Raw genomic sequence first — 27,463 nt, 5'->3', positions numbered from 1 at the left:
GAGTTATTAAAAAGATGGCATACGCAGCCGCTGGTATCCAGATGTTCATGGAGAAGTTGAAGCAGCTCATTAACTGCCACGACAATCCGTTAATCGACAACCCCTTAATTACGTTTGAAAGGCCACAATTCCAACTTCTTTATGACGACCTAGGCTCCGTGATGCAAGCCCTTCTCATCGGACAACAACATCAACACCACCTCGAACAAGTTAATGATCTGAAGAAAAGATTCACAGATGCAGTAGAAGAGGCACAATATATTGTCGATATGTTTCTATTCAACGTTAACCAGTGGAAATTAGCTCAACATACATCTAAGGACTTTAATCACACCTTAAATCTTGATGAGGTTAGAAGATCATTAAACTCTGTCAATGTAGAATTCATGAGCGTGAAGATTATGGATTCATCTACAAGACCTGAAAGAAGGCAAATTAAGTCTGCCTCTGCTCCGATTAATTCGAAAGGATCAATGAAACTATTGGATGAAATTGTGATCGGGGTTGATCGTGATGTTGATTTGATAAGAGACAAGCTTGTGGAAGATCAAAAGAAGGTGAATGTTGTCTCTATTTTTGGAATGGGTGGAATAGGAAAGACTACCCTCACGACCATAGTGTTCAATGATGGTTATGTTAAGCATCATTTCCATGTGCTTGCATGGGTTGCTGTGTCTCAAACATATGATAAGCGGGGTGTGTTGATTCAAATTTTGGCGTCTGTTGATGTTAAAGAAGGCCTTGAAGAGGCTAGTGAGTCTCGACTCCGTGAATTGGTGCACAAAAAGCTAATGGCTAACAGATACATGATTGTGATTGATGAAATCTGGCACGTAGAAACATGGGATAAATTGAAGTTAGTTTTCCCCATAACAACAATGGAAGTCGAATTCTACTCACCAGCCGCCTCACTGAAGTTGCTAACCATGCAAATTCACATGGACTCATTCATCACTTGGGTTATATGAGCAAAGAAAGAAGTTGGGAGTTGTTGTGTCAGAAGGTGTTCCGTGGTAATGAGCGTCCCGAATGGTCAGTAAAACATGGAATGCAAATAGTAGAGAATTGCCAAGGATTACCACTTGTGGTGGTTGTTATTGCAGTGAGTTTTAGCAAAACAAGCATGGAGCGAATAGTTTTGGGTGGAAATTGCTAAGAGGACCGGCGCATGTTGTTGGTGACCATAATGGATGCCTCGAAACATTAGGTTTAAGTTACAATAATCTTCCTCTCCATATGAAGGATTGCTTTCTTTATCTTGGCTTCTTCCCAGAAGACTACGAGCTAGTTTCAAGTACGATGGTTGATTTGGTTATGGGTAGCTGAGGGGTTTCTTCAAGAAGATGGAAATAAAAGGTTGGAAGATATTGCAGAGGGTTACTTGACGGATCTAATTGACAGAAATCTTGTAATTGTAGCAGACACGAGTTATTCTAGTGGAGTTGTCAAAGCTTGTAGAGTGCATGATCTTGTTAGGGAAGTATGTTGGAAAAAAGCAAAGGAAGAACAATTCATCCTTCAAACAGAAGCCATATTGTCCTCTCAATTTTCTAATGTTGTTACACCGCCATATAATCCAGTTCGTGTGTCCATATATAAAGATATCAACATTCTAGGCTCCGTTCAAAACCTTCGAACGATTTTGTGCTTTGGTGATTTTAGGTCCTTGAGTAATGACATTGCAAAGTATTTTTGTTCCTTTGCACTACTTAGGGTGTTGGATCTACAACACTATAAAGTGAAAGATTTTCCCGAAGGCATAGAATTGCCAGTTCACTTGACGTATCTTGCAATTTGGAATTCATCAAGAGATTTCCCTTCATCAATATGCAATTTATGGAGCCTTCAAACACTTGTTTATAATGCACGTCACTATATTGCCATTTTACCGAGTAACATATCGGCTTTAGTAAACCTAAGGCATTTGTGGAGTTATGATCCTCCTTTAAAAGCAGATGAAATTCGGGTATTCAAGTCGTCCTTTTATCTTCCTTCTATTGAAAAACCAATGAAGTTGCAAACTATTTCAGAAGTGATGTTGGGAGATGGGGTAGATAGTTCTCAAAACTGTTTTCCATGCATTAAGGAACTTAAATGCTATACGACCTCACAAAAGGAAAATGACTTCCAGTCTCTCACCTATCTCGAAAAGCTTAAGTTAACTTGGGAGTAAGAAATAGCTGAATCAAATGAGCATGATAGTCCCAAAGTTGAGCTGAAGAATCACATTACATTCCCAGTAACATTGAAAACACTTAAACTACATGACTGTCGTCTACATTTGAGTGATATGTCAATCATCCAGTCGTTACCTAATCTCCAAGTTCTAAAACTAAGAGCCAATGCCTTTGTGGGAAGTTGTTGGAGCACAGGAGGTCAGGAGCATCGACAACTAAAGTTCTTGAGACTTGAGGATTTAGATATCAAATAGTGGGAAGCTTATAGTTCAAGTTTTCCGAGTCTCAAACAATTAGAAGTTTCTCCTACTTCCATCTTGAGCCCCCCCCCCCCAAAGTCATGTACTGTAGGCACTCGGTTGGTGAATCGGTTAGAAGAATTGAAAAAGAGAAACGTAATTTGGGAAACTACGACCTAAAGATTGGCGTCTTTGATTGGTAGATTTCCTGTTGATTCAAGGTGTTTTGCTTCAATTTTTATGACTGTTGATTCAAGGTGTTTTGCTTCAATTTTTATGACGGTTGAAAGAGGTAAGTTTCAGTTCCATAATATACATGTAATTCTTTATTTTTGCTTCATTTTTCATTATATTATGTTTTAGAGATTAATCAAAGTTTATGATAAAATTTTGACTGAATTGGTTATGGTGGACTTTTGTAACAAATAAATAAACCAGTGATGTAAATTTGTATTTAGGGTTGTTTGGATCTGCCTTTCGAAAGTGAGTGAAGAAACACGAAATGAATCTAACCGGGATCCCTGACGATGTTTCTTGGTCTTCAAGATGAACGAACCACGACTTCGTCTTCTTCTTCAGTTGCTCGAGACCTGCCATGGAAATATGGGGGAAGTTGAGGTGACTCTTAAGAGTTTCCTCTTGCTTACAGACACAAAAATATGTGGAGGCCAAGTGTCCAAGAAGGGATCCCATGGCTACCATCATGAAACCCTAACCTTAATGGGCCAAGCTCGATTAGGGGTTACCTCCACAACCCCCCAGCCCATTGGACATTGGTTAGTAAACAGTAATAATATAACAAATATAATATAAAGCACAATAAGTAAAAGGTCGTACCGGATATTTAGGACCCTACTTCCACAAGTCCCCCAGTCCAGTGCTGCTCGTGCAAGCGGTTATGTGGAGTTCTGGACTTATTAGGAGTTCTTGTACGGTTTTTCCGACTCGGTGCTTCCCAAATGTACTTTTTTGTATATATGTCTACTTTGCTTCAGGTTGTAAGAGGTTTTAATCATGATGGCGTGTTGAGCGGAACAGAGCGCGTCCGGTCTTGTATTCGGCGCGAAGCCCTATGGGTTTATAAGGATTCCCAACCTTTATATTCGGATGTCTTCCATCCTTAGAAGAATTATGCGGTGTGCCCAACCTAATATTCGGCGCGTAGCCATATAGGTTTGTAAGGATTCCCAACCTATTATTCAGACGTCTTCTATCCTTAGACGAATTATGAGGTGTGCCCAACCTAATATTTGGCGCGTAGCCATGTAGTTTTATAAGGATTCTCAACCTATTATTCGAACGTCTTCCATCCTCAGGCGAATTATGAGGTGTGCCCAACCTAATATTCGGACGTCTTCCATCCTTAGGCGAATTATGAGGTGTGCCCAACCTAATATTCGTCGTGTAGCCGTACGAGTTTATAAGGATTTCCAACCTTTAAGTTTGGCGCGTAGCCATATGTTTTACATTAATATAAGCACTTAATAACTTTTTGTGCAATTTTTTCATGCAAATCTTATATACTCAAACTTTTCGTTTTGTTTTATTTTGTTTGTTATACAAACCAAAATCAATATAGGCGAAATGTTTTAGGTTGTTGTAAAAACTTGTGAAGTAATTCATTTACTTGAGGAACTATTAACCAAACTTGTGCTACTGTTGGCGTTCCGAGACTTGGTCGCAATGATTCTGCACCTCTGACATGAGTGTTCCACGCCTCTTATGCGAGACTTCTTTTAGTTTGCCGTGAGAATTCCACGTCTCTGATGCGAGTGTTCCGCGCCTCTGATGCAAGACTTCTTTTAGTTTGCCGTGAGAATTCACGCCTCTGACGCGGTTTTCCGCGCCTCTGACGCAAGACTTCTTTTGACTTTGCCGTGAGAATTCCACGCCTCTGACTCGAATGTGACGCGCCTCTAACGCAAGAGCTCCTTTATAATTGACTCCAACTTTTGTTATGTATAAAGTAACCTGAGGGTGGTAAAATGCCAATAACTCAAACCCTTTCTTTGTTATAAATATGTTAGGGCCATTATTAAAAATGATAATTAATTCCACTTTTGATTTTTTGCTTCTTCCACCACATTATTATTCAAGATATACATGTGCTGTTTGTGTTTCTTCTTGACAAAGAGACCTCCGCATAAATTTGCAAATTTGGGAGGTATGTACAGCGAGGATGAGTGAGTATGATACATCATAGTGGAATGACTGGCTGTGGTCGGGTCCTGCGTAGCCTTCGGCTTTCAGCTTCGCGCATGTCAGAACCGCCATGTGGGTCGCCATGATCAATTTTTTGGGCGCCGAAGCGCGAGAGTCTAAGGCGGATGAATCTGGACCGCCGATGTGCGCATGTGGTCTATAGTGACCTGAGTTGGTCGATAATTGGTGTGGCGGAGCTTGCCCGTGACCCGCGCTTGGTCGGAAATCAATCGACGAAGTGCGCTCGTGGTGGCAAAGTTGACTCGCCATAACTTGTACGCGGCCTGCTGCGGTGCTTTGAGTCACCGGTGTGGGTATGCCATCCGCAGAGGCCGGATGTTCATCCGGGAGTGAGCCTATGACCCACTGTGGCGGAGCTTGTCTGCATGCTTCCGTGTTGGCGGCGAAGTGTTGACGCGCGGCGGCGCGCATGATGTATGGAGGCGTAGTGCATCATCTGCAGCGCCGCACAAGCATGACGGCAGAGTGTAACATTCGCGTGGCGCGTATGCATGGCGGGGGATTATTCATTCGTGGCGGCGCATGCATGGCAGCGTGGAGTTGAACCGCGGGGCCCATGCATGGCGGGGGAATGCATCATCCGAGGCAGCGCGCATGCATGGTGGCGGATTGTTGATCCGCCTAAGCTTTTTGGGAGCTTTCTTGTATCCTTGTTTTAGTCCCGCGGTGTATGCTGGTCATCCCTAACCGGTGTTTTGGTACGCCGGAGTTGTTGCCTTCAAAGATTCACGAAATGCTCAGAAGTTGTTCCCTTCAAAAGGTGCCATGCAAAATCAAGCTATATAATGCTCCATGCAAAGTTGAGTGCATCAGTCATAAGTGTTGTACACATAGTTTCTCGGTTGTAACTCGCGGATGAAGACATGCAGGTGTTGTGGAAAGGTACTGCGAATGATGCTCGGGTACGGCGAATGAGTCACACTGGTGCCGTGGAAGCCTCTGTTTGGTTCAGCCCCTTTGATAAAATTATAATATAAACAACTTGATTAGGCTACATGAAGAAGAAATAAAAAGATAATATTATTATTAGAGTGAATATGTTATTGGAACCGATAAAGTTGCGAAGAACAGTAAAACAAAAGGCATACTTTATTCAACACACCAAAGGACTATAAATAGCCTTTACAAAAGCAACGTGTAACAATAAAATAGTAAATAAACTAGCACCTACTAAATACCACCTAAAGAAAAAGTACTATGAATGACCCAATCTCTAATGTAAACTTCCAAGTGATCCGGTCAAACAAGTCACCAATTCTATCTATTAAACAATTAACTAAAACATTAAATAAAATCACAAACAAATACTTTAGTCTTCAAGAGTCCATCTATGCAACTGTTCACGTGAACAAAAACTTGTACCCCTTGAAACACTAGCTTATTTCATGTAAACAAAGACTCATAACCCATGACTGTTTGATCCGTCAAGATTAAACCAACATTCTCCCCCTTAATCATGACCTGCTTCCATCTTCAACATAGAGATGACTCATCATCATCATCATCATCATCATCATCTCAAGTAAAATTAAGAGCTTCTTCCTTCGGTTCATTCTTCGGGCAATCCCACGCATAATGCCCATACTCTTGACAATTGTAGCATTTAATGTGCTTTTTATCTCGACTCGTACCTTGTTCCTTTCGGTCTTCATTTGGTTGGAACCGGCCACCTCGTCCTCCACCAACACCTCCGTGGCCTCTACCTTGACCGCAACCTCGTCCTTGTCTATCAAAATCACCACGCCTTGTTCTCTCTCCCCACTCCTCCTTTGTCGGCAATAACTTTCCTTGATCATTATCTTCCTCATCATGAACTTTAATCCTATCTTCATAGGCCTTCAACCTACCCACCGCTTCCTTAAGTGACATTCTTTCTAACTCCGAATACTGCTCAATCGAAGCAACAATTTGCAAAAACTTTTTAGGAACAGAAGTTAACAGTTTTCTTACCACAACCTCATCCTCCAAGTTAGACCCGAGACTTTTGAACTCTGTGGCAATCTCACTTAGTTTGCCCGAAAACTCTGTCATCTTCAACAACTGTAGCTCGGTTCTAAGAGTATGAAGCCTTGCCTTCTAAACCTGTCGGCTCCCAAATATCGTAACGAATCGCCTCCCACACGTCCTTTCCGTTTTTGTTCTTCGCCACTTGAAGTAACACATCTTGGGGTAAGGTTTGAAACACAAATGCTCTTGCCATCAAGTTCTTCTTCTCATCTTCGGAAGCACCTGTGATCGTGTCCCACAAACCGTATGCTTGTTGGATCGATTCCACCAGGATTGACCAACTCGTATAGTTGGTTGTCGATAACCTCGGACATTGTAACGGGATGCTGCTTTGGTTACTCGCCGGAACGATCGCACTTGAACCGCCCTTTTCTGCCATCTCGTCCTTTCGCGTCTGTTCCAAATTATTCTTCAAAAACAATTACACAACCTTTTTCTTCGGTTTGTATCACACAGATACACAACTTTCTCGCGCAGCTTCTTAAAACTCCAAACTGGATTCTTCACAACTGGTTGAAAAAACACAAATTCTTCTTCAAGGAATCACACAGATTCCTTCTTCTTCTCTTATGTTCATACAGAACTGCCCTTAAATCACAAAGATTCACGTGGGTCTTTACTCAACTTCATACACAGCAGCTCGTTCGACTCACACAGGTCGTATCAATTCGAATCACACAGATTAGGGTAGCGTTCTTGTTTCCTCCAGTTCGCTCGATCACACAGATCGATCTTTTCTTTCTTTGGTTCACAAAGAACCATTCGTCTTCTCAGCAAAATTCTCCGTCTTCACACGAGCTCTAGGCTGTGATACCAAATGTTGGTTCAGGCCCCTTAATAAAATTATAATAGAAACAACTTGATCAGGCTACATGAAGAAGAAAAAAGAAGATGAATGTTATTATTAGAGTGAATATGTTGTTGGAAGCGATAAAGTTGCAAAGAGTAGTAAAACAAAAGGCATACTTTATTCAACACACCAAAGGACTATAAATAGCCTTTACAAAAGCAACGTGTAGCAAGAAAATAGCAAATGAACTAGCACCTACTAACTACACCTAAAGAAAAGGTACTATAAATGACCCAATCTCTAACGTAAACTTCCAAGTGATCCGGTCAAACAAGTCACCAATTCTATCTATTAAACAATTAACTAAAACATTAAATAAAATCACAAACAAATACTTTAGTCTTCAAGAGTCCATCCATGCAACTGTTCACGTGAACAAAGACTTGTATCCCTTTAAACTTTAGCTTATTTCATGCAAACGAAGACTCATAACCCATGACTGTTTTACCCGTCAAGATTTAACCAACAACCTCCCGTGGATATTGCTGATGAGTCGTCCGGTCATGCGGGTATCCCTAAAAGTGCTCGCGGCTTACACGAACGGGTCGTGCAGAAGATTCGCGGTGTTGAATCATACGAAAATTTTAGAAGGTACTCTCGAATACAACAATTTTCTCTTTGGCGCAGCGGAGCTCTTACGTTACCCGCCGTCGCACGAACCGACCTCAAACTAAACTATTGTTGTTGCACGTGGTGTCGTCTTCCGACCCGCATGACGGTTTCTGCGTGAAACTAAGGGCATGGTGTTGTCTTCCGACGCGCATGGCGGTTTCCGCATGGTGGTTTCCACGTGAAACCAAGGGCACGGGTCGTCTTCCGACCCGCATGAAACTAAGGGCATGGTGTCGTCTTCCAACCCGCATGAAGTTTACGCGTGAAACCAAGGGCACGCCGTCTTCCAACCCACATGGTGGTTTCCGCGTGGAACCAAGGGTATGATGTTGTGTTCCGACCCGCATGACCTCACACTATACTATTTTTGACCCGCATGGTGTTGTCTTCCGACCCGCATGGGGTTTTTGCGTGAAACCAAGGGTATCGATGTCATCTTTCGACCTCATACTATATTATTTTTGACCCGCTTGGTGTCGTCTTCCGACCCGCATGGGGTTTTCTTGTGAAACCAAAAGTATGATGTCGTCTTCCGACCTCATACTATACTATTTTTGACCTGCTTGGTGTCGTCTCCTGACCCGCATGGTATCATGTTCTGACCCGCATGGGTTTTCATGTGAAACCAAGGGTATGATGTCGTCTTCCGACCTCATACTATACTATTTTTGACCCGCATGGTGTCATTTTCCGACCCGCATGAGGTTTTTGCATGAAACAAGGGTCTGATGTCGTCTTCCGACCTCAAACTACTATTTTTGACCCGTATGGTAGTTTCCGCATGGATTGACGGGCGACGGAGTGTTGGTCCGGAGCATGATTGCATGGCGGCAGAGTCTTGACCCTGGCAGTGTGCATGCATGGAGGCGAAGACTTGATATCCGGTGGCGCATGCATGACGGAGCTTTGATCTTTGGCGGCGGAGTCTTTGCAATCCCGCCATGAACGGTAACCCACCGGAGGCCGAGGTTGACATCTCTTCCCGCTAGGATGCAATGATGTAGCATGCGTTCCCCTATTTGTTTGTCCGCCGTCGCGCATGTGGCCGGAGTTGGCTTCACCTGAATCTGCTTGTGACCCGCAGTAGCCAAAATCTATCTGCGTGAACCTTTCGCGGTAACCGCCGTTGATCAATCTGTACCCGCATGTGACTTGTAGTGGAAGAGTTTATCCGCGCGAACCAGCCGCGGTGGTCGGAATTTATCCGTGTAAACCTGGTGCGCCAAAGTGTACACGCGGTTCACTATTAACCCGCGGTATCTGGTATCGGTCTGCCATGACTTGCACGGCGTCTTGCGGAGATGACATGCTGGAACCTTCATTTAACGGAGGGATGACGTTACGTCAATTCGGTGGTGATATCGTAAAAACTAACTCCACAAAAGACAAATTCTCTGGAGTTGAGTTGTTACAATGGTGGTGGTATACCGCAGGCCATGGTTGTCATGATGTTGTGTCATGCTTTTTAGAAGATGTTTCTTTTAAGGGACCATCCAAAAATTGAGTTGTATAAGAGGCTATATCAGTTGTACTTCATCTTTTTTTCATGATATTTTTATATGGATGATGACTATAATTTCTAGATTGGGATTTTTTATTAGAGTCACAGATCCTGATATCAAGCTGGAAAGATGGGGGGTATGTTTTTTAGACAAAATCCCAAACTCTTTTTTTGTTTTTGCACTCTAAAACGAGCTGATGACTCCAGATCTAAAACGACCTTCTAGATTTGTGAATCTTTTTATGAGCTAAATCGAACAGATTTGGAAGCGTTTTCCAGATCTATGGATTTTTTTGAGCTTCCATTGAACAGATCTGGAAGTATTTTCCGGAGGCTTGACCATCCGAATCAAATTAAAACCATCACAAATCCGGAGGCTTGATTATCCGAATTAGGTAGTTTATATATATATTTTTAATTACTTCCAGATCTGGATTTTTTCTAGAGAGGAAAAAATCCTAGATCTGGAATATTTCATGGATCGATTTGAGAACCGAGACGAAAATCAAGGTGTGGTTCGTTGCCGGTCCCACGGATGGCGCAAATGAAGAAACACGAAATGAATCTGACCCGCATCCATGACGATGTTCCTCGGTTTTCGAGATGAACGAACCACGACTTCGTCTTCTTCTACGGTTGCTCGAGATCTGCCATGGAAATATGGGGGAAGTGGAGGTGACTGTTAAGAGTTTCCTCTTGTTTACAGATACAAAAATATGTGGAGGCCAAGAGACCAAGAAGGGATCCCATGGCTACCATCATGAAACCCTAACCTTAATGGGCTGGGCCCGGTTAGGGTTACCTCCACAACCCCCAGCCCATTTGGCATTGGTTAGCTAACAATAATAATATAACAAATATAATATAAAGCACAATAAGTAAAAGATCGTACCGGGTATTTAGGCCACAGTGTGTATATTTGTAATAGTTATATAATTTGTTTTGTGTTGCTCGCTAAGCTATTTAAATGTCACCTAATTAATTAGGTGATCAAATAATCTGCGACACGATTTTTTCTAACCCGCGTGCTTGCCTATAGTTCTTCGAGCACTGCCTCCCCCCCAGCCGAGCATGATCGCGTCCACTCTCATACACAGGAAAGCTTGGCTCAAACACTTAGCTATCATCTAGCTAATGTGTTGTCAACTGGGCGTGAGATGTTTGAGGGATGGGCCACCGGGGAGATGGATTTGGCACATGCTGATCGCCTTCTAAAAGAGGCTGAAGAAGATAAGGATGTTGCTAGGCGGAAGCTAGGGAAAAGGACGCTGCCTTACAAACTATTAAAGACAAAAAAAGCATTGGAGGGTCATGTTGATGCTCAGGATAAGTCCCTATCCGCCCGGGATGAGGAGATCCGGAGGCTCCAAGCTGAGCTGAAGGAGAAGGATGAGCGCCTCTCCTCTTTTTCTGACGAGAATGACGGCCTGCAGAAGGCCAACGATGCTGCAACAGACAAGAGGCATTGGCTTCTCAAGTTCGGCATTCCCAAGGTAAATGTTCGAGTTAGCCTACGACTTTCCTTTCCTTAAACTGCCATGCTAACGTTGTAAAGTTATCAGATTGTCCACCTTATCAAGGATGGGCCCGAGCTTGGGGACTGTCTCGCCAATCTTCTTGTCAGTTCCTCGCGGGCGGGCCGGAAGGCAGGCTTTGAAGAGGGTTATTCCATGGCTCGCGAGGGACGCCCGCCAACTGAGTTTGTGCTTCATGGGTGAAATTGTCAAAGTAAATACAACGCTGATCTTGATTCATTGGAGGATCTTTCCTTTGACATCTTGAAGTACATTGAGGAGCATTGTCACGACGTCACCTGTGTTGGCGATCTAAGGCTCCATGTCAACGAACTACTCGCCCAGGCGGAAGCTTCCAAGGAGGATTAGGAACTTAGGAATTTTTTGTAATTGTTATTTCTATCTTCCTTCTATTGTAAATATGTTTTAGTGAAATGAAATTATCTTTCCACTATCATACTGTATGCATCATGCTCTTTTGACTTGTTTATCCGCGAGTTTATTTTAATCATCCGCGCTTTCCAGTAGCGGATGGCTTTATTGTCTACGACCATTGCCCGCGACTTTCCGTGACTTGTCTTTTTGTTGTTCTTTTTGTAATTTGAACTTCTTTAATGCCTGGTGTTTCAGGTCCAAACATTTAGTTTGTCTCGTTACTGTGTAACTAGGAATACGCCTGTTATTTTTGGTTGCTAATGCGAAAGGCCTGCTCTGCCCGAAAGTAGGGTATGGTATGTCTGCGAGTTGTTGACAGCTATGCATCGGGATTTTAAATTTTGAACTTTTTATCTCCCGCCTTACGTGTCATATTCTGATTGGCCGATGGTTACTTTTACTGTTCTCCCTATTAAATGCAATCAGGATAAATACCCCATGGCTGTTCGCTTCCTTCTTTACTGTCTATGAGAAATTATTTCATCATTATTGAACTTTTGGGATCTATTATCGTCCGCTCACGTGAAATTTCTTTTCTGTCGTCGATTTTCCACCATTAATCATAGCTCGTTCGAATCGGTCTTTAGCAGATTATATGATGTATTCGAGACCAGTTCTCCATACTATCGATCGAGTCACCATTGATTGGGACGAAAGGAGTTTTCAGACCGTCGTCAACGCCTATGGCATTGTTCCTGAATGGAACCAGAATTTCCAGTTCCAGGCTCGACGGTTAATTGACCTCCGAAGGGGAAGGTGGCGGTTTATGCCGAGTTGTTCAGTTCCGAGAATTTTTGTTTTCTGATTACCCGGTTTCTGGGCAAGCTTATTATTGGGAATATGCTCCGTCTTTCCTAGCTTCATGTATTAGCGGTGATGCGCATGCGCCCTTTCGAGTTCTGCTGTAGGGCGCATGGCATTGTTCCCACCATTGAGAAGTTCTCTGTCTTCTATCAGATGCATTGTTAAGGCGGGTGGTACATTTGTTTGCCGACTGATAGAAAGGTTGTTGCCCTGGACACACCTCCCCAAGATCCCCAATGGTCAAGCAAGTTCTTTTGGATTCGGGAGGATGTGGTTCCGTTGTCCATGTACTGGCGTTCGGCGGATCAACCATTGCTTGCCTTGCCTTATGTTGAGCGTCCGGAGAGGCATGTATGGTTCGATCAACTGACCCGCACTGCTACTCCAATGTGCCCCATCCCTGAGGATGCTCTTGTGAGAGCCGGGATGAGCCGCTTGTGGCCTTATCCGGATGAGGTGCCGTATTTCCAGAAGCCAAATGGAGGTAAGTATACTAGTGTTTTCCAAGTGTATATCTGGGTATCTGATACTGACCTTTTGTGTAGATGAGGGAACTCTCTTATCCGTCTTGGTTAACGAAGTTCCTAGGACGATACAACTTGTCGCCCGGAGGACCCGCCTGGACCTGTGGTTTCTAAGGGTTTATATGCGACAGGTAACGTGTTTTTATACCTGTCTTCATGCAACCCGCTTACTGATAAGTGTTTCTTTGTGCCGCGTTTGGTCGCAAGACGAAAGATGCTTCTTCCTCTAGTGACCCTGCGGTGGTGGCTGGTGGAGGTTAGGGTTCGGACCCTTCACCTCCTGTCTCTCCTCCGAGGGCGACGAGGAGCCGCCTCCGCAACCGGGTTGCTACTCGTACGCAGGGCTTGCCAGGTATTCTTTAGGGCTAACTCTTAATGTGCTTTTGTGGGTTTCAGCTAATTTTGTGACTAGCCGTTATTTTTCTATAGACAATGTTATCCTCTTGGATACGCCTCCTGCCAAGAATGATCCTAGTAGGTTGCCTACTGCTGACAACGGGAAGGCACGAGAGGTGGCTACGCCTAAGTCTGTTGGTCGAGAAATTCACATGCCTGTGTCTCTACCTTTGTCGTCGCCAATCACCTAGGAGTTTGATGAGTAGGCGGGGCAGTCATCTGGACTTCCACCACCTCCTCACTCCTTGGAAGATGGGATAAAGGCTCGCGCTTTGTAGGAGGGCGCCGTACGCCATATCCCAGATTGGAACTTGACTCCCTCTTCCCGATTTTTTGACGGGGAGGTGTGTTTCGAGTTCTTTCATTAGGGCGTGCCTCCTGCAGAGAGCAAGTTCCAGAATAAACATGCCCAGGTATCTCTTGGGAACTCCTATATATATCATCTGGCCAATCTGGCCTCGACAACCCTGGAGATATACTGGGATTGGAACTTCATGGGCCGAAATTAGGGAGTACAGGATAATCTCCTTGAAGAACTCCGGGCTGAGAAGGAAAAATACTGTCTCGAGGCTAACACTGAGATATGGAAGCTAAGAGACGCAGAGAAGGCCTTGGAGCAGGAGAGGGGTCGTCAAGCTTCTGCCGCCAAGGACTGGGAAGAGACGTGCCGACGACAAAATGCTACAATCAAAGCCGCACGCGCTCAGACCCGAGCTCGCGATGCTGAACTTGCCAAGGCAGAGGATGCAAAGCAGGCTCTTGAAGCTCAGCTCGCTACCCAGGAGGACATTATTAGTTCTCTACGCGCTGCCTCTGCTGACAAAGACCAATTAATTGAGGATCTAATCAGGGATAACACCCGGCTGATTGGCGAGCAGGGCGAGCTGAATCTGAGTGCTGAACGAGCTACCTCTGACCAGGCATGGCTGATGGAGGAAGGTCTTCCCAAGGTATGTTTCATGGGCCGAAATTAGGGAGTACAGGCTCTTGAAGCTCAGCTCGTTACCCAGGAGGACGTTATTAGTTCTCTACGCGCTGCCTCTGCTAACAAAGACCAATTAATTGAGGATCTGATCAGGGATAACGCCCGGCTGATTGGCGAGCAGGGCGAGCTGAATCTGAGTGCAGAACGAGCTACCTCTGACCAGGCATGGCTGATGGAGGAAGGTCTTCCCAATGTATGTTTCTTTCCTCTTTTTACCTTCTGTGATTTGTGAATCGGATCTTGACCAATGTCCGTTGGTGTAGGTTATCTCCCATATACATGGAGGAACTACTTTAGGGGACTGTCTTGCTGAGCTTTTTTGCGCATCAAGTGACTCGGGGTGCAAGGCAGGTTTCAAGGAGGGGGTGACCTTCGCTCGGGAGGGCGATTCCTTGGAGGATTTTGCCTTTCATGCTGTGAATGTGGATGGGAAATATGATGAACAGATGGATGCTTTTGTTGAACTACGCTTTCCCATCCAGGACGCCATTCAAGGCTTTGCTTCTAAGACGGATGGCGTCCAGCAGCTGCGTAACTATCTTCGTGAAGAAGAATGATCTTGTTTGATGTATATTATTTTTTTTGTTTCTGTAATCCCTTTTTTGGTTGTATACATGACACTGGTTTTACATTTTGTCTTGCATGATATTACAATATAAATGTGTGTTAGCTAAAGCCGCCATATTTCCAAAATATAGGATTAGGACCTTTGTTGGCGCGCAGGCATGTCCTTGTAGGAACAAAAATATTGAAATTGACCAATCCACGTGTTAACTATTTTATATTAACGGCTCTCCGTGATAAAAAGGAAAAATTTGGTACGTAGACCAAGATTCATGGCACGCAGGCCAGTAAAATGGCACGTGGGCTAAACTAGGCACGTAGGCCTAAAAGATAATTACATTCCTATATATAACATCGCCTTAGTTGTGCGACGTTCTATGTTCTGGGAACTGGCGTCCCGTCTAATTTCTTTAACTTGTTTGCGCCTTTTCCCAGCACTTCGTCAATCTCATAGAGACCCTCCCATGTGGGAGCTAACTTCCCTCGTAACTGGGCATTTGATGCCTCGTTATTCCGGAAAACGTAGTCCCCTTTGCTGTACTCACATATCTTGACCAGCTCGTCATAATATTTATGGAGTTGGCTCTTGTATTTTCTTTCGCGTATGGCTGCCAACTCTCTTCTTTCCTCCAGAAGGTCCAGATTCAACCAGAGTTCTTTCTCATTACCTTCGATCAAGAGCATTCTTGCGGATGGGATACCGATTTTGGCGGGAATTATTGCTTCCGTGCCGTATGTTAGACTGAACGGGGTTTCAAAGTTGCTAGTTTTCTTGCTGGTTTGATGTGCCCATAGCACATGAGGCAACTCATCTACCCATCCGGTTCGCTTGGTTCCCAATCGCGCTTTGATTCCTTCTTTAATGCTTCGGTTGGCCTGTTCCACTTGCCCGTTGGCTTGCGGATGATCTACTGATGTGAGCACTTGGTTGATGTGTAGCTCGGACAACCATTCTTGGAGGCTCTTGTCGACGAAATGGGTGCCATTATCGCTAACCAGTGTTTGAGGGAGACCAAAACGGCAGATAATATATTCCCACATGAATTTTTTGAAGTTTGCTACCGTGATGTGAGCCAACAGCTTGGCCTCCACCCATTTGGTAAAATAATCGATTGCGATGGGCAAAAATTTCACCCGCCCAGGTGCTTCGGGGAATGGTCCCATGATGTTTATGGCCCATTTCTACAAAGGCCATGCCGAAGTCACTGGGACTAACTTATTTTGGGGTCGCAGTGTTTGTGGCACGTGATTTTGGAAAGCATCACAATTCCGGATTTCTTTGACCGCATCTGCATGCATGCCTGGCCAGTAATACCCGGCGTTCACAATCTTGGCCACCACCATCCTTAGCGCTGCGTGTAACCCGCAGATGCCTTCATGGATTTCTCTGATTACGTAATTGGCATCTTCTGCGTCTACACATCTGAGTAGTGGGCAAAGGAAGGATTTTCAGAATAATACGCCTTCATAGACTTGATAAGACAGTGCTTTGTGGCGAATCTTCCGCCCTTCAACCTTGTCTTCTGGTAAAGTGCCGGAAGACAGGTATTCTACGATAGGTGTCATCCAAGAACCTGTTCCCGTTTGGATGACCATGACCTGGTGTTGAGGGACGGATGGGATTATCTAGGACCTCAATTCTCATGTCTCTACCCATGTGTTCGAAGCTGGTGGATGCTAATTTGCTTAATGCGTCCGCGGGTCGATTTTCACTCCCTTTTATGTGAACAACTTTGCAAGAGGTGAACTGCTGCATGAGGTCTTTAGCCTGCGACAGGTATGAAGCCATTACATCATTTTTTGCTTCATAAGTCTCTAAGACCTGACCCGTGATGAGCATTGAATCTACCCGGGCTTCCAAGAACTTGACACCAAGTTTCTTTGCAATCCGCAGACCGGCCAAGAATGCCTCATATTCTGCTTCATTATTTGTACTCTTGAAGTTTAGCTTGATGGCATATGTGAACTCTTGGCCGTCTAGATTGATTAGCTTCAGGCATGCGCCTGAGCCTTCCCCGCTGGATGCTCCGTCTGTGAACAGAGTCCATTTTTGACTCTCATCTGTGGGGGTCGGGGGTTGTTGCTCGTACAAGCATTCTTGGATTTTTTCGGTAGGTACCTCCGTAACAAAATCTACCAATACCTGGCCCTTGATCGCGGGTCTGGGTTTATGCTCTATCGAGTGTTCCCCTAGTTCGATTGCCCACTTAGCCAATCTCACGGATAATTCAGGTTTTGCCAATACACTCTTCAACTTGTAGTCGGTTAGCACATGTATGGGGTGGCCTTGAAAGTACCTTTTCAACCTCCGTGCTGCATATACTAATGCCAGTACCAACTTTTCCAGTATTGAATACCAGGTTTCAGCGTCCGCCAATGTTTTGCTGATATAGTATATTGGCGTTTGCACGGTCTTCCTGTCTGTCAAAAGAACTGCCCCAACTGCGATATCGGACGCGGATAGGTACAGTGTGAGGGGTTCTCCTTCCTCGAGTGCAGTTAGCGTTGGAAGCTCCATAAGACATTTCTTCACCTCGAGGAATGCTTTCTCTGCCTCTGGTGTCCATTTGAAATGTGCATTTTTCAGTCAATTCCGTAATGTGGACACGAAGGGGTAAGATTTGGCCGCATGATTCGCGAGGAACCTATTTAGGGCTACCAATCTACCATTTAGCATTTGGACTTCCTTTAACGAGGATGGGGAAGGCATCCGGGCGATCGCCTGGATCTTGTCTGGGTTTGCTTTGAACCCCTCCCGTGTCACAATCACCCCGAGAAATTCACCCTCTTACATGCCAAATGAGCTTTTTGAAGGGTTCAGCTTCATATTGACCTTTCTTAGCATGGAGAAGACATCTTCAATGTCTCTCAGCATTTGGTCTTCTTCCACGCTTTTGATAACTAGGTCATCCATGTAGACTTCTAGGTTTTTCCCAATCTGTTCCCTGAACGTGTTGTCCATCTGACGCTGATACGTGGCTCCCACGTTTTTCAGACCGAACGGCATCATCTTGTAGCAAAACGTGCCTTCGTCATTATGGAAAGCTGTCTTGTCCTCGTTGCGGGCAGCCATTCGTATCTGGTGATATCCTTTGTAGGCATCTATGAAACACTTGAACTTGAAGGGTGCCACCGCGTCGACTTTTAGGTCAATTTCCGGGAGTGGATAGCAATCCTTTGGGCAGGCCTTGTTCAGGTCCTTGAAGTCTATACACATGTGCCATGAGCCATTACTTTTGGGACCATCACTGGGTTAGAAACCCATGTTTGGTACTGAATTTCGTAGATGATCCCCACGTGCAATAAATCTTGCACTTGCTCGTTTGTGGCTTTGGTTTATTCAGGCCCCATTTTCCTCTTATTTTGCACGATCGGCGTATAAGCTAGATTGACCCTTAGCCGATGTTCCGATATTTCTCTTGGATCGCCTGTCATGTCTGAAGGTGTCCAAGCAAAAATATCGGCGTTTTTGATCAGCAGCTGTTTCAGGAAGACCCGAACTGTCTCTAAAATGGTTGCCCCAATAGTAACGGTCTATTCCGGGTACTTTGGGTTAACAACGCATTTTTCTGGCTCTGTTCGCAGTGTCTTCTTGGAGATTTTCGCGGGTTTTGACCCTTCGGTCGCATAGCAATGTTTATTGACCCTGATAATGGCTATCCCCGTTCTCGTGGGTACTCCGATAGCGTCGTGTGCCATTGAAGGATTAACATTGAAGTCGCCAATCACTTCTCGCCCTAGGATGATGTCGTGTTTGGATCTCGCGGGTAGGACGCGGAACTCGACGTCCTCAGTCCTCGTATGAATTCCATCACTGAGTGTGACTGGAAAGTTATGACCCCTTTAGGGTGCATAACTTCATACCCATGCCCAGAAACAGGGGCGCAGACTGGCTTAAATCTTGCTTTATCTTCATCTTCCAGCTGCTCGAAGCATTGTTCGTACATTATATCGAATGTACTCACGGTATCAAAGAAGACATACTGGGACCGATGCCATCATGAAAAAATGCAGTGCTTGCTTGGGTTCAGGTTCGCCCGCCTAGTCAATGGCTGGGGTTTCCTGAACTAGATGTTTTCTGTCGTCAGGATTTCTGACGGAGTTTTCTTCAGGGGAGTCCAGTTCTGTTAATCATGTTGACCAGCCTTTCTGTCTTTTTGTTTCTTCCCAATCAATGATCTGGCATCAAACTGTTTGGAAGAGCTTTCCGAGGGCTGAATTCTGGACCAGATCGAACCCCTCTCCTCTTTCTTGGATTGGGTCTTTCTGGGTTCAGTTTTCGTACTCTGTTTTGGTTTTTCTCGCCCCAACATCTTTTCTGTGGCTGCGAAGACTTTGGCCGTGGACATGATGCTGTTCCATGTCCGAGGCATACCATCTCTTCCGGTCAGGCAGCGGATCAAGTCTGGACTTTGCACGTTCACCCTGAATGCTCCCCTCAGCATATCTTCGCTAATTCCACCAATGTTCAAGCTTTCGTTGTTGAACCTAGTGATAAAATTTTCCACTGACTCGTTGTCCCGGCGGACGACACTCAGGATCTTTGAGGGGTCGCACGTGTGCTTGCGCTGCTGGCTGAAGTGTTGTGAGAACTTAACCACCAAATCATCCCAGCTCTTAATTTGACCGTTGGGAAGTTTCTCAAACCATTCCCTTGCTGCTCCTGTTAGTGTTAATGCGAACATGTGACACCAATAGGGCAGCGTCCAGCCACTCACTCTGCCCACTGTAGTGAAATTCAGCAGGTGATTGCTCGGATCTGTCATCCCGTTGTATTTTCCCAGATTACTTGGTATCTTGACATTGATTGGGAAGGGAGCAGTGGCTATTCGCGGAACAAACTTTGACTTTTCTGCAAACGCGGAAGGTCGATAGGGTTTGGTAAAGTCTTCCTCAGCATCACTGTAGTACTCAGTGTGCTTCATCAGTGCGCGGACGACTGGTTTCTTCCCTACCGTACTCCCAACTGTCCTTGCTTGCGTAACTGTCTTCTTGGTACGTGACATCTCTGTGTCCCTGGGTAGCACGACTGTTATCTTGTAGAATCTTGCGGGACGGGGTCCACTGAGTCTGATGACTCTTGCCGTGGCTTCTCGGGAGTGAATGACCAGCTGTCTGAGAAATATCACCCACCTCTAGATCTTGAGTTCGCTGGAATGCTGGTGGTGGCGACGGAGATGGTGAGTCGTATATCAGGGTTCTGGGTTGCAACTGGTTGGTCTTCACCCTTCATTCATACTCCTCTCTTAACCTTTGTTGTTCCTGCTAGTACCACTCGTCGGGAGTAAGAATGGCCTTTCCAGATCGGGTCTGGTAATGAACTCTCATTTCGTCACTGTCGAGTCTGGGAAAATCTCCGGTTCTGTCTTCCAAACTGGGGTACGAGTGGTACGGCGAGGTTCAACATCTTCATACCTCGGGAACTCTCCAGCCTGTCTTGCAAGACCGAAGTTCGGTTGTTTCGATGAGGTGCAATATCTTCAAATCTCGGGAACTCTCCGGCCCTGTCTTACAGGACCGGAGTTCGGTTATTCCGGCAAGATTCCACCAGCGTTTGTCCTTCAAGGATAGGATCGTCTAGAGTTTCGGTACGTCAGACTCTCGCCGGAGTGGCTGCAGGTGGTTGTTGGCTCTGACTCATATTTTAGATCACGAAAACTTCCAACAAATCATTCAAATGACCGTATTTCTAGCAAAAACCGGATGGAGCCAATGAAGAAACACAAGTTCGAACTGGATAGTCCGGACCTATGTTTACCCCAAATGTGAGTCTACTGAATAACGACGAGGTCAGATCCAATCTACTGCCTGCAAAACAGAACACCGTGAGTCTCATCACGAGAAGGACACGATGGGGGGTCTTCCCGTAACCATCCTCCGACGTGAGAATAAGTACAAGTACGGATCGGAATAATCAATACGAAACAAGTAGTTTGCGTAAGGCGTGTGGGAGTGAATGACTACCTGAAGTAGGTGATCTTAGTATTTATAGCCGAAGGTGAGGGAAGGTGATTCGTAGAGTTGTCACTATCGTAATATTTCTCCTTCATCTGAATGGACACGTGTCGAGCCTTTACTGGATGTGACAGCCTGGACCCGTTTATGGGACGGCCATTATCTGTGCACGTTGTGGGATGGCCATTACGTGTCCAGGTGTCATCTTTCCATTGGTCGATGTCGCTATCAAGGGGTATTGAGAGGATCTTCTATTAGTAGTTTGTTACAACTGCTCTTCCATATCACGTGGGGATCATGTGTGTGGCTTGCGGGTTCCTTACGCGGATGCTCCTTGGTGATCCGTGGGTTATGGTGGAGACCCGCGAAGTGTATCTTCGGAACTATGGATGACTGCTAGTCTTTGCCTTGTTATCATTACTGCAAGCGTTCTAGTCCACGGATTCCTCTCGCGGGTGCCCGCTGGGCACCGCGGGTTTTAATAGGGATCCGTGGGTAGTTTTACTACCCTATCTCTGTAAGTACACTTTGTTCCCAATGCATCATAGTCTTGGTTTGCTATGCTTATAACATATTGTAGTTTACATTGATTAGTGATTTGTGTTTTTTAGGGTGATCGACATACTCTAGGCTTTCACTAGTTTCTCATGGACCTTCAGATTTTGTGTCATGAAGTTGGGCGAACGTGATGCATACTTTCCTTGGGTTATGAGTCTACATACCGTTGTTTTAATGGAAATAGTTTATACATTTATCCCGTCGCAATGCGCGGGGTAAAATTCTAGTTTTTGGTTCTAATCATAAAGTCACTTATACTTTACTTAACCACAAGGTAAACTCTTTTTTTTATTATTTTAATACATATAACAACATCCAAAGTTTGAGAATCCTAAACAGATCCGGTCAAAGGCGCAGTGTACTCATGTTGTGTTAAGCAAATCAAACACGATACAATGTATACATTTAACGCGACTAGTGAATAATTATAATTGCATAACGCGTTAATTAAACATTCTTTTTCGTTAAATGTTAAATATGTTCAACAAGTGGCCTACGTGACAGAAAGCATTTAACATGATTCAAGGTAACCTATGTATTAACACGAATGACACGACATGACACAATACAACACACTTAACACGATTAAATAAAAATATTTCGGTAGCATGAATGATATGACTCACTTAACACAAGGGAGAACAATAAAGTTGCAAAAAAATAAAATCCATATTATTATATATAACAAATGACAACTTTAGTGCCACAAGGACCCTCATTGGGTCACTTGGCGGCACCTTATTGGTCGACGAAATTTTGCTTTGTTATTTTTTTAGTTGCACTACCGTAACGAACATAACGTAAACCGACTGAATGACAATTTTGTTTTTTCTTTTTTTGTTTTAGTTCCGGTACCGTAACGAACGTGACGAAGACCAACCGAATTTGCATAAGCTCACTACAATTTGTTTTAGTTTCAGTATCGTAACGAACGTAATGAAAACCGACTGAATGCCAAATTTGTTTTTGTGTTAGTTCTGATACGTAACAAACGTGACAGAGACCAATCGGATTTGCATCGACTCACCGTCTCAACTCCCGGGATTCACAATGCTCGGGTTTTACCAACGCTCGACTTTTACTGGCAGACAAACCCCATTGGGCCACCCTAATATATATATATATATATATATATATATATTGTTTTAGTTCCAATACATAATACGCGTAACTAAAATCAACCAAATTCGTGTTGACTTGCACCTTAACACCCGTGCCTGATAACGTTTGGGTTTTACCAACCTGCCGGGTGAGCTACTAATTTAATTATAATACACAACTATATATATAAAACTTTGTAGTATGATAGACATGTCATATTAACCTACTACCTACTAACATGATATATATATATATATATATATATATATATATATATATTGTTTTAGTTCCAATACATAATACGCGTAACTAAAATCAACCAAATTCGTGTTGACTTGCACCTTAACACCCGTGCCTGATAACGTTTGGGTTTTACCAACCTGCCGGGTGAGCTACTAATTTAATTATAATACACAACTATATATATAAAACTTTGTAGTATGATAGACATGTCATATTAACCTACTACCTACTAACATGATAAGTTAAACATGTTATAATGCCATAAACTGGTTAAGCAGGTTGAACATGTTTAGACACATTTAATTATGTCATTGACATGTCGATTCCCTTGTAACCCGAACTAGTTTACTCCAAAAACTCAACCGATATCACGTTAGCTGCTAGCAGGTCATACCATAAATCGCAAGCCTTAATTCAAGGGGAAGTTCTGTCATCTCTCAATTCATGAAGGGCCATTCCAGACTCTTCCAAAATCATAACAAAGGATTGGGGTTCATCAAATAATATTTATTATTATTATTATTATTATTATTATTATTATTATTATTATTATCAATATCAATAAGAATGGCTTCTTCCTCTGTATCTCCTCTAATGGCTTCACAAACCCTAATCCTCCAAACCCACACTCTCCTTCACCCTCACAAGCCCTCAATCATCACTTTCCCCAAACTCAATCCCCAATTCCCTTCAAAACCCATTCAATTTTCCCCAAACTCAAACCCTAAGAAACCCCTAGTGTTCGCCTCATCATCATCCTCGCAATCTCCAACACTAAACCCAAATCCACAAGTGGGTTTCCAACTCACCGGGTCAACTCGAACATGGTCAACGTTAATTGCAATCGCCGTCAACGTTCTCAAAATATTCACCCACAAACCTCACCAGTTTAGCCCTAAATCCAAACGTTCAGCAAACCCTGATTTCCACCAGCGGCAGTTTGTTTTTCGCCACCATGAGTGGGCGGCCGGCGCGGCTGCACACGCCGTTGACGGTGGTGGCGGCCGGAATGGCCAAGTGGCTGGATATCTACAGTGGGGTTTTGTTGGTTAGGGTTTTGTTGAGTTGGTTTCCGAATATTCCGTGGGACCGGCAGCCGTTGTCGGCTATTAGGGACCTGTGTGATCCGTATTTGAATCTGTTTAGGAATATTATCCCCCCGGTTTTCGATACGTTGGATGTTAGCCCGCTGTTGGCGTTTGCGGTGCTAGGGTTTCTTGCCGGTATTCTCAAGAACAGCAGGATGGGATATTAAAAGCGCAAAGGTATTATTATGAATCTTGCTTTTCTATAAAATGTTTAAACCTGTAATCGTGAATATGATTGTAGGATTAGGTGGGAATGAATGAGTTGGATAGTCTAGAAATTAGTGAATATGAGGGCTGTAACCGAACCGAACACGGCCTTGTTTATGCTAGTATGTTAAGCTTTTAACGGACAAAAGAATGGTTCACGAACATCTAACCAAACAAAATTTCTTGTTAGTGATCATTCATTAAGGAAATGAACCTGTTCTAGAACGGTTCAAGAACACATATGAACACAAGATTGCCAGTTTCGATGGTTCGGTCCGGCAACCATGATTGTGCTGGTGTTTTTTAGCATTCATATTTATGTTAGTTTATATACAAATTAATCACATAATAGTTTAATACTTATATATTTTTGTTTGTAGTTAATAATTTTGCTTAAGTATATATGATAAGATTAGATAAGTAATTTAAAAAATAAAGCGAACCTTTAATAAACAAACATTAACAAACATAAATGGATGTAAACGAACATCTTATTGAATGAACACAACTGAATGGACACGGTCTCCATTTGTGTTCGTTCATTTAGTTTATCGAACGAAATTCGTTGTTCATGTTTGTTCATTTATTAAAATGAACGAACATAAACGAACTTCCCGCCGAACTGTTTGTTGAAAGTTCGATTCATTTACAGCCCAACTAATCATCAAATTAGGAGAAACATGTTATATGAAAATTTGCTATAAAAGACTAATTATTGATTATGTGATTGTGTTCATCCAAACACGTGAAACACCTTGAGATTTTTGTGCATATAAGGCGAGCTTATGTTCATTGGTTATTATTGATTGATCTTGTTATTAACTTGCATTGCTCTTAACCTTTTGAGATACATATATTCTTGTAGGTTAAATGTGTGTGATACCTTATGTGTTATTGTATGAACTATAAGTGTTATAGCAACATCTAGTTTAGGGGTGTTCATGGTTTGCGGCCAATAGACAAACCAAACTGGTAGGGTTGGGTTTGGGTGGATTGTTTGGAGCAGGGAGATTTGTGTTAAACCTTTAAAATCATAATGGTGGTTCATGAATATATTACATTTACATCATTGCGTATTCTAACAATGAGAAAAGAAAATAAATAAAAAAAGGGTAAACGGTTGGTTCCAGATTCCAAACCGTGAACTGAACCCATAATCTCAAAGTGACCGGTTTCATTCTTGGTTTATATTTTTTTTTTTGCTTAAAATTGGCACCTTTATTGCGAACGAAGTACTGATGGGGTGTTTGGATGTGGTTTAATATTTTATTATTGCTATGTTTGGCAAAAAGTAGTAATGGCTTTGCTTTTCCACATTACTAAACGTCCATAATTAGGTAAGCAATTGGTATTAGAAAAGTAGTAATACGAGGTAAATATATAATCACTTAACTGCCCTTAAATCTAAGCAAATGACTATATTATTGTAATTCTAGTTCTTCAAAATTTTTATAATCACTTTGAAAATGCTCAAACGCCTTCTATCATGTCATTTTTTTGTTGGTTATGAAACTGGTTTGCGGATTTGTGGATACGAGTTTGATGGATTATTCAGCAGCTTCTTAGCAACGTTGTTCCTCGGTGTCTTCAAATTTTGCTCTTTTTATCTATTTTATTCGTGAACTAGTAATATAGCGTGAATACTGCTTGAAGGTACTGTGGCATTAGCAACTTTTGCCAGGCATGCAATATATACTGGTTTAAATGAATTTTCATCTATTACATATACGTTTTGTTTAAATGAGACTACATTTTGTTTCTTTCATTTCATCTTCAAGTTACATGCTTGTTTCGATGTTGATTAAGCCGTGATATTGTGGATCATTTGTTTGTTAGATGTTCTGGTTCTAGCACCATTTTGTCATAGAACATGTTGGGTAGCCTAGTTTTGTGTTGTGTGCTACCAAACATGCACACCGTGGGCATATTGAAGATCATGGGAAATAGCTTGCAATGCTACTATTTATTTGAGTATTGGTAGTTAAATGTTTTGTTAATTTGCAAGTAGTGGATAGGTAGATTCTTTGTTTGTGGGTCTAGTTAGTTTTCAATTTGAAGCCTATGAAAGGCATGTCTGATTAGGAATGTAAGTATGATTAGGAATGAAAGTATGAATGAAATGATAAGCATTAGTCTATGTTCTCCCTATTTTCTTATTTGGATTCCCTCTATTTTCTCTAGACCGTTTGATTAACGAATAGGTTTGTATCATTTTGTTAGCTGTTTGCGGTTATAACTTAATACGATTTGTGGTTTGATGAGCATAGATTATGATCATCATATAAATATAATTTGTACTGAAGCAGGGAAGCCTAGTTGCGATTAGAGGTGCACAAATCGGGTATTAAAAAAACCCGGGTTCGGGTATGATCGGGTATTAGTAATACCCGGGTAGGGCTCGGATCCGGGTATTGGCTTGAAAAACCATACCCTATGTACCGGGTCCGGGTCGGGTATTGAATCGAGTCTTCAATACCCGGGTATTTGAATACCCTATTTCCGGGTATTGAAAAAACCCATTTTCCAGGTATTTGAATACTCTATTTCCAGGTATAAAAAAACCATTTTTTCTGCAGCGTTCTTATGTTAACGGGTCTAATTCGTTTTTTTTATTCTAGTTCCATTTTTTTGCATACAAACTTCAAAGCTCATTCAAACATATGTAAACAACTAAACAATGATATAAAAAACATATATTTTGTGTTTTAAATTGTTGTTTGGTATATTAAAAGACGTTACTCTAAATTAGTATTTATATAAAATATGTTCTTCAAAAAAGATTCGTTAGAGAACGACTATAGATCTGTGGATATCCACACAATCATTGCCAAGTGTCACATAGACACATGTGCACAAACACTAATATCCGAGTATGTAAAAAAATCTAGTTCGGGTATGCAAAAAACCCGAGGTTTGGGTATGACTAGAACCGGGTTTCGGGTATTATCGGGTTTATATCGGGTACGGGTTCGGGTTCGGATTTTAGCATTGAAAGTCATACCCTATTCGTACCCTACGGGTAGGGTCGGGTTCGGGTATTAAAAACCTGGGTTTAAAAATTATCGTTTCCGAGTTTTTTTTTAGGTCCGATTCCGGGTTCGGGTTTTTTGTGCACCTCTAGTTGCGATAACTATATAACTCTTTAATAATATTTTTTTAAAAGGTACCCAAAAAACCTGAAACCAGTTTCTTATTCCTGGGTATTCTATACCCAAAACCTGAATCGACTCTACCCGTATGGTATATAATGTATATTGGATATGCATTTTTTTTAATCTCAATACCCATAATGGAAATTGCATCCGCTTTTTAAATGTTTAATTAGTACCCAAAACAGTCATACTCGTATCCAGTCATACATGTCACACCCTGACTAAAAGCGGCGGAACATGCCAAGACGTAACATGATTGTTTCAATGCACACAACACTATTTAAGTGACAATATTTAAGCAACTCATTCATTTTATTTAACATCAAAT

The 27,463-nt window shown here is 42.9% G+C and overlaps 1 protein-coding gene and 2 pseudogenes across 1 annotated transcript; 2 read left to right on the top strand and 1 right to left on the bottom strand.

The window, feature by feature from the left end:
- The first annotated feature begins 455 nt into the window (after positions 1-455).
- On the top strand, positions 456-2,431 carry LOC143589439 (putative late blight resistance protein homolog R1B-14; annotated as a pseudogene).
- Positions 2,432-16,013: 13,582 nt separating this feature from the next.
- LOC143589438 (uncharacterized) lies at positions 16,014-17,349 on the bottom strand. Its single transcript, XM_077070198.1, has 2 exons — positions 16,406-17,349; positions 16,014-16,254 (listed from the first exon to the last, which is right to left on the bottom strand). Exons 1-2 carry the CDS (start codon positions 17,347-17,349, stop codon positions 16,014-16,016), a joined length of 1,185 nt encoding a protein of 394 aa, XP_076926313.1.
- A 5,906-nt stretch (positions 17,350-23,255) lies between these two features.
- LOC143589442 (ylmG homolog protein 1-2, chloroplastic pseudogene) lies at positions 23,256-24,013 on the top strand (annotated as a pseudogene).
- Positions 24,014-27,463: the final 3,450 nt, after the last annotated feature.

Source organism: Bidens hawaiensis, unplaced genomic scaffold, assembly GCF_021521415.1.
Source record: "Bidens hawaiensis isolate Kalapana, Puna unplaced genomic scaffold, B.hawaiensis_p1.1 tig00037562_1, whole genome shotgun sequence".
Lineage (NCBI taxonomy): Eukaryota > Viridiplantae > Streptophyta > Magnoliopsida > Asterales > Asteraceae > Bidens > Bidens hawaiensis.
Note: the sequence above shows the minus strand (reverse complement) of the source record. Positions and strands in the feature narration are given on the sequence as shown.

What these genes read in the sequence shown, in the direction of transcription:
- LOC143589438 (XM_077070198.1), bottom strand. Translation starts at nt 17,349, where the DNA reads ATGGAGCTTCCAACGCTAACTGCACTCGAGGAAGGAGAACCCCTCACA. An exon ending in GGTCATCCAAACGGGAACAG is followed by an intron (nt 16,255 to 16,405) that starts GTTCTTGGATGA and finishes CCCACTACTCAG; the next exon opens with ATGTGTAGACGCAGAAGATG.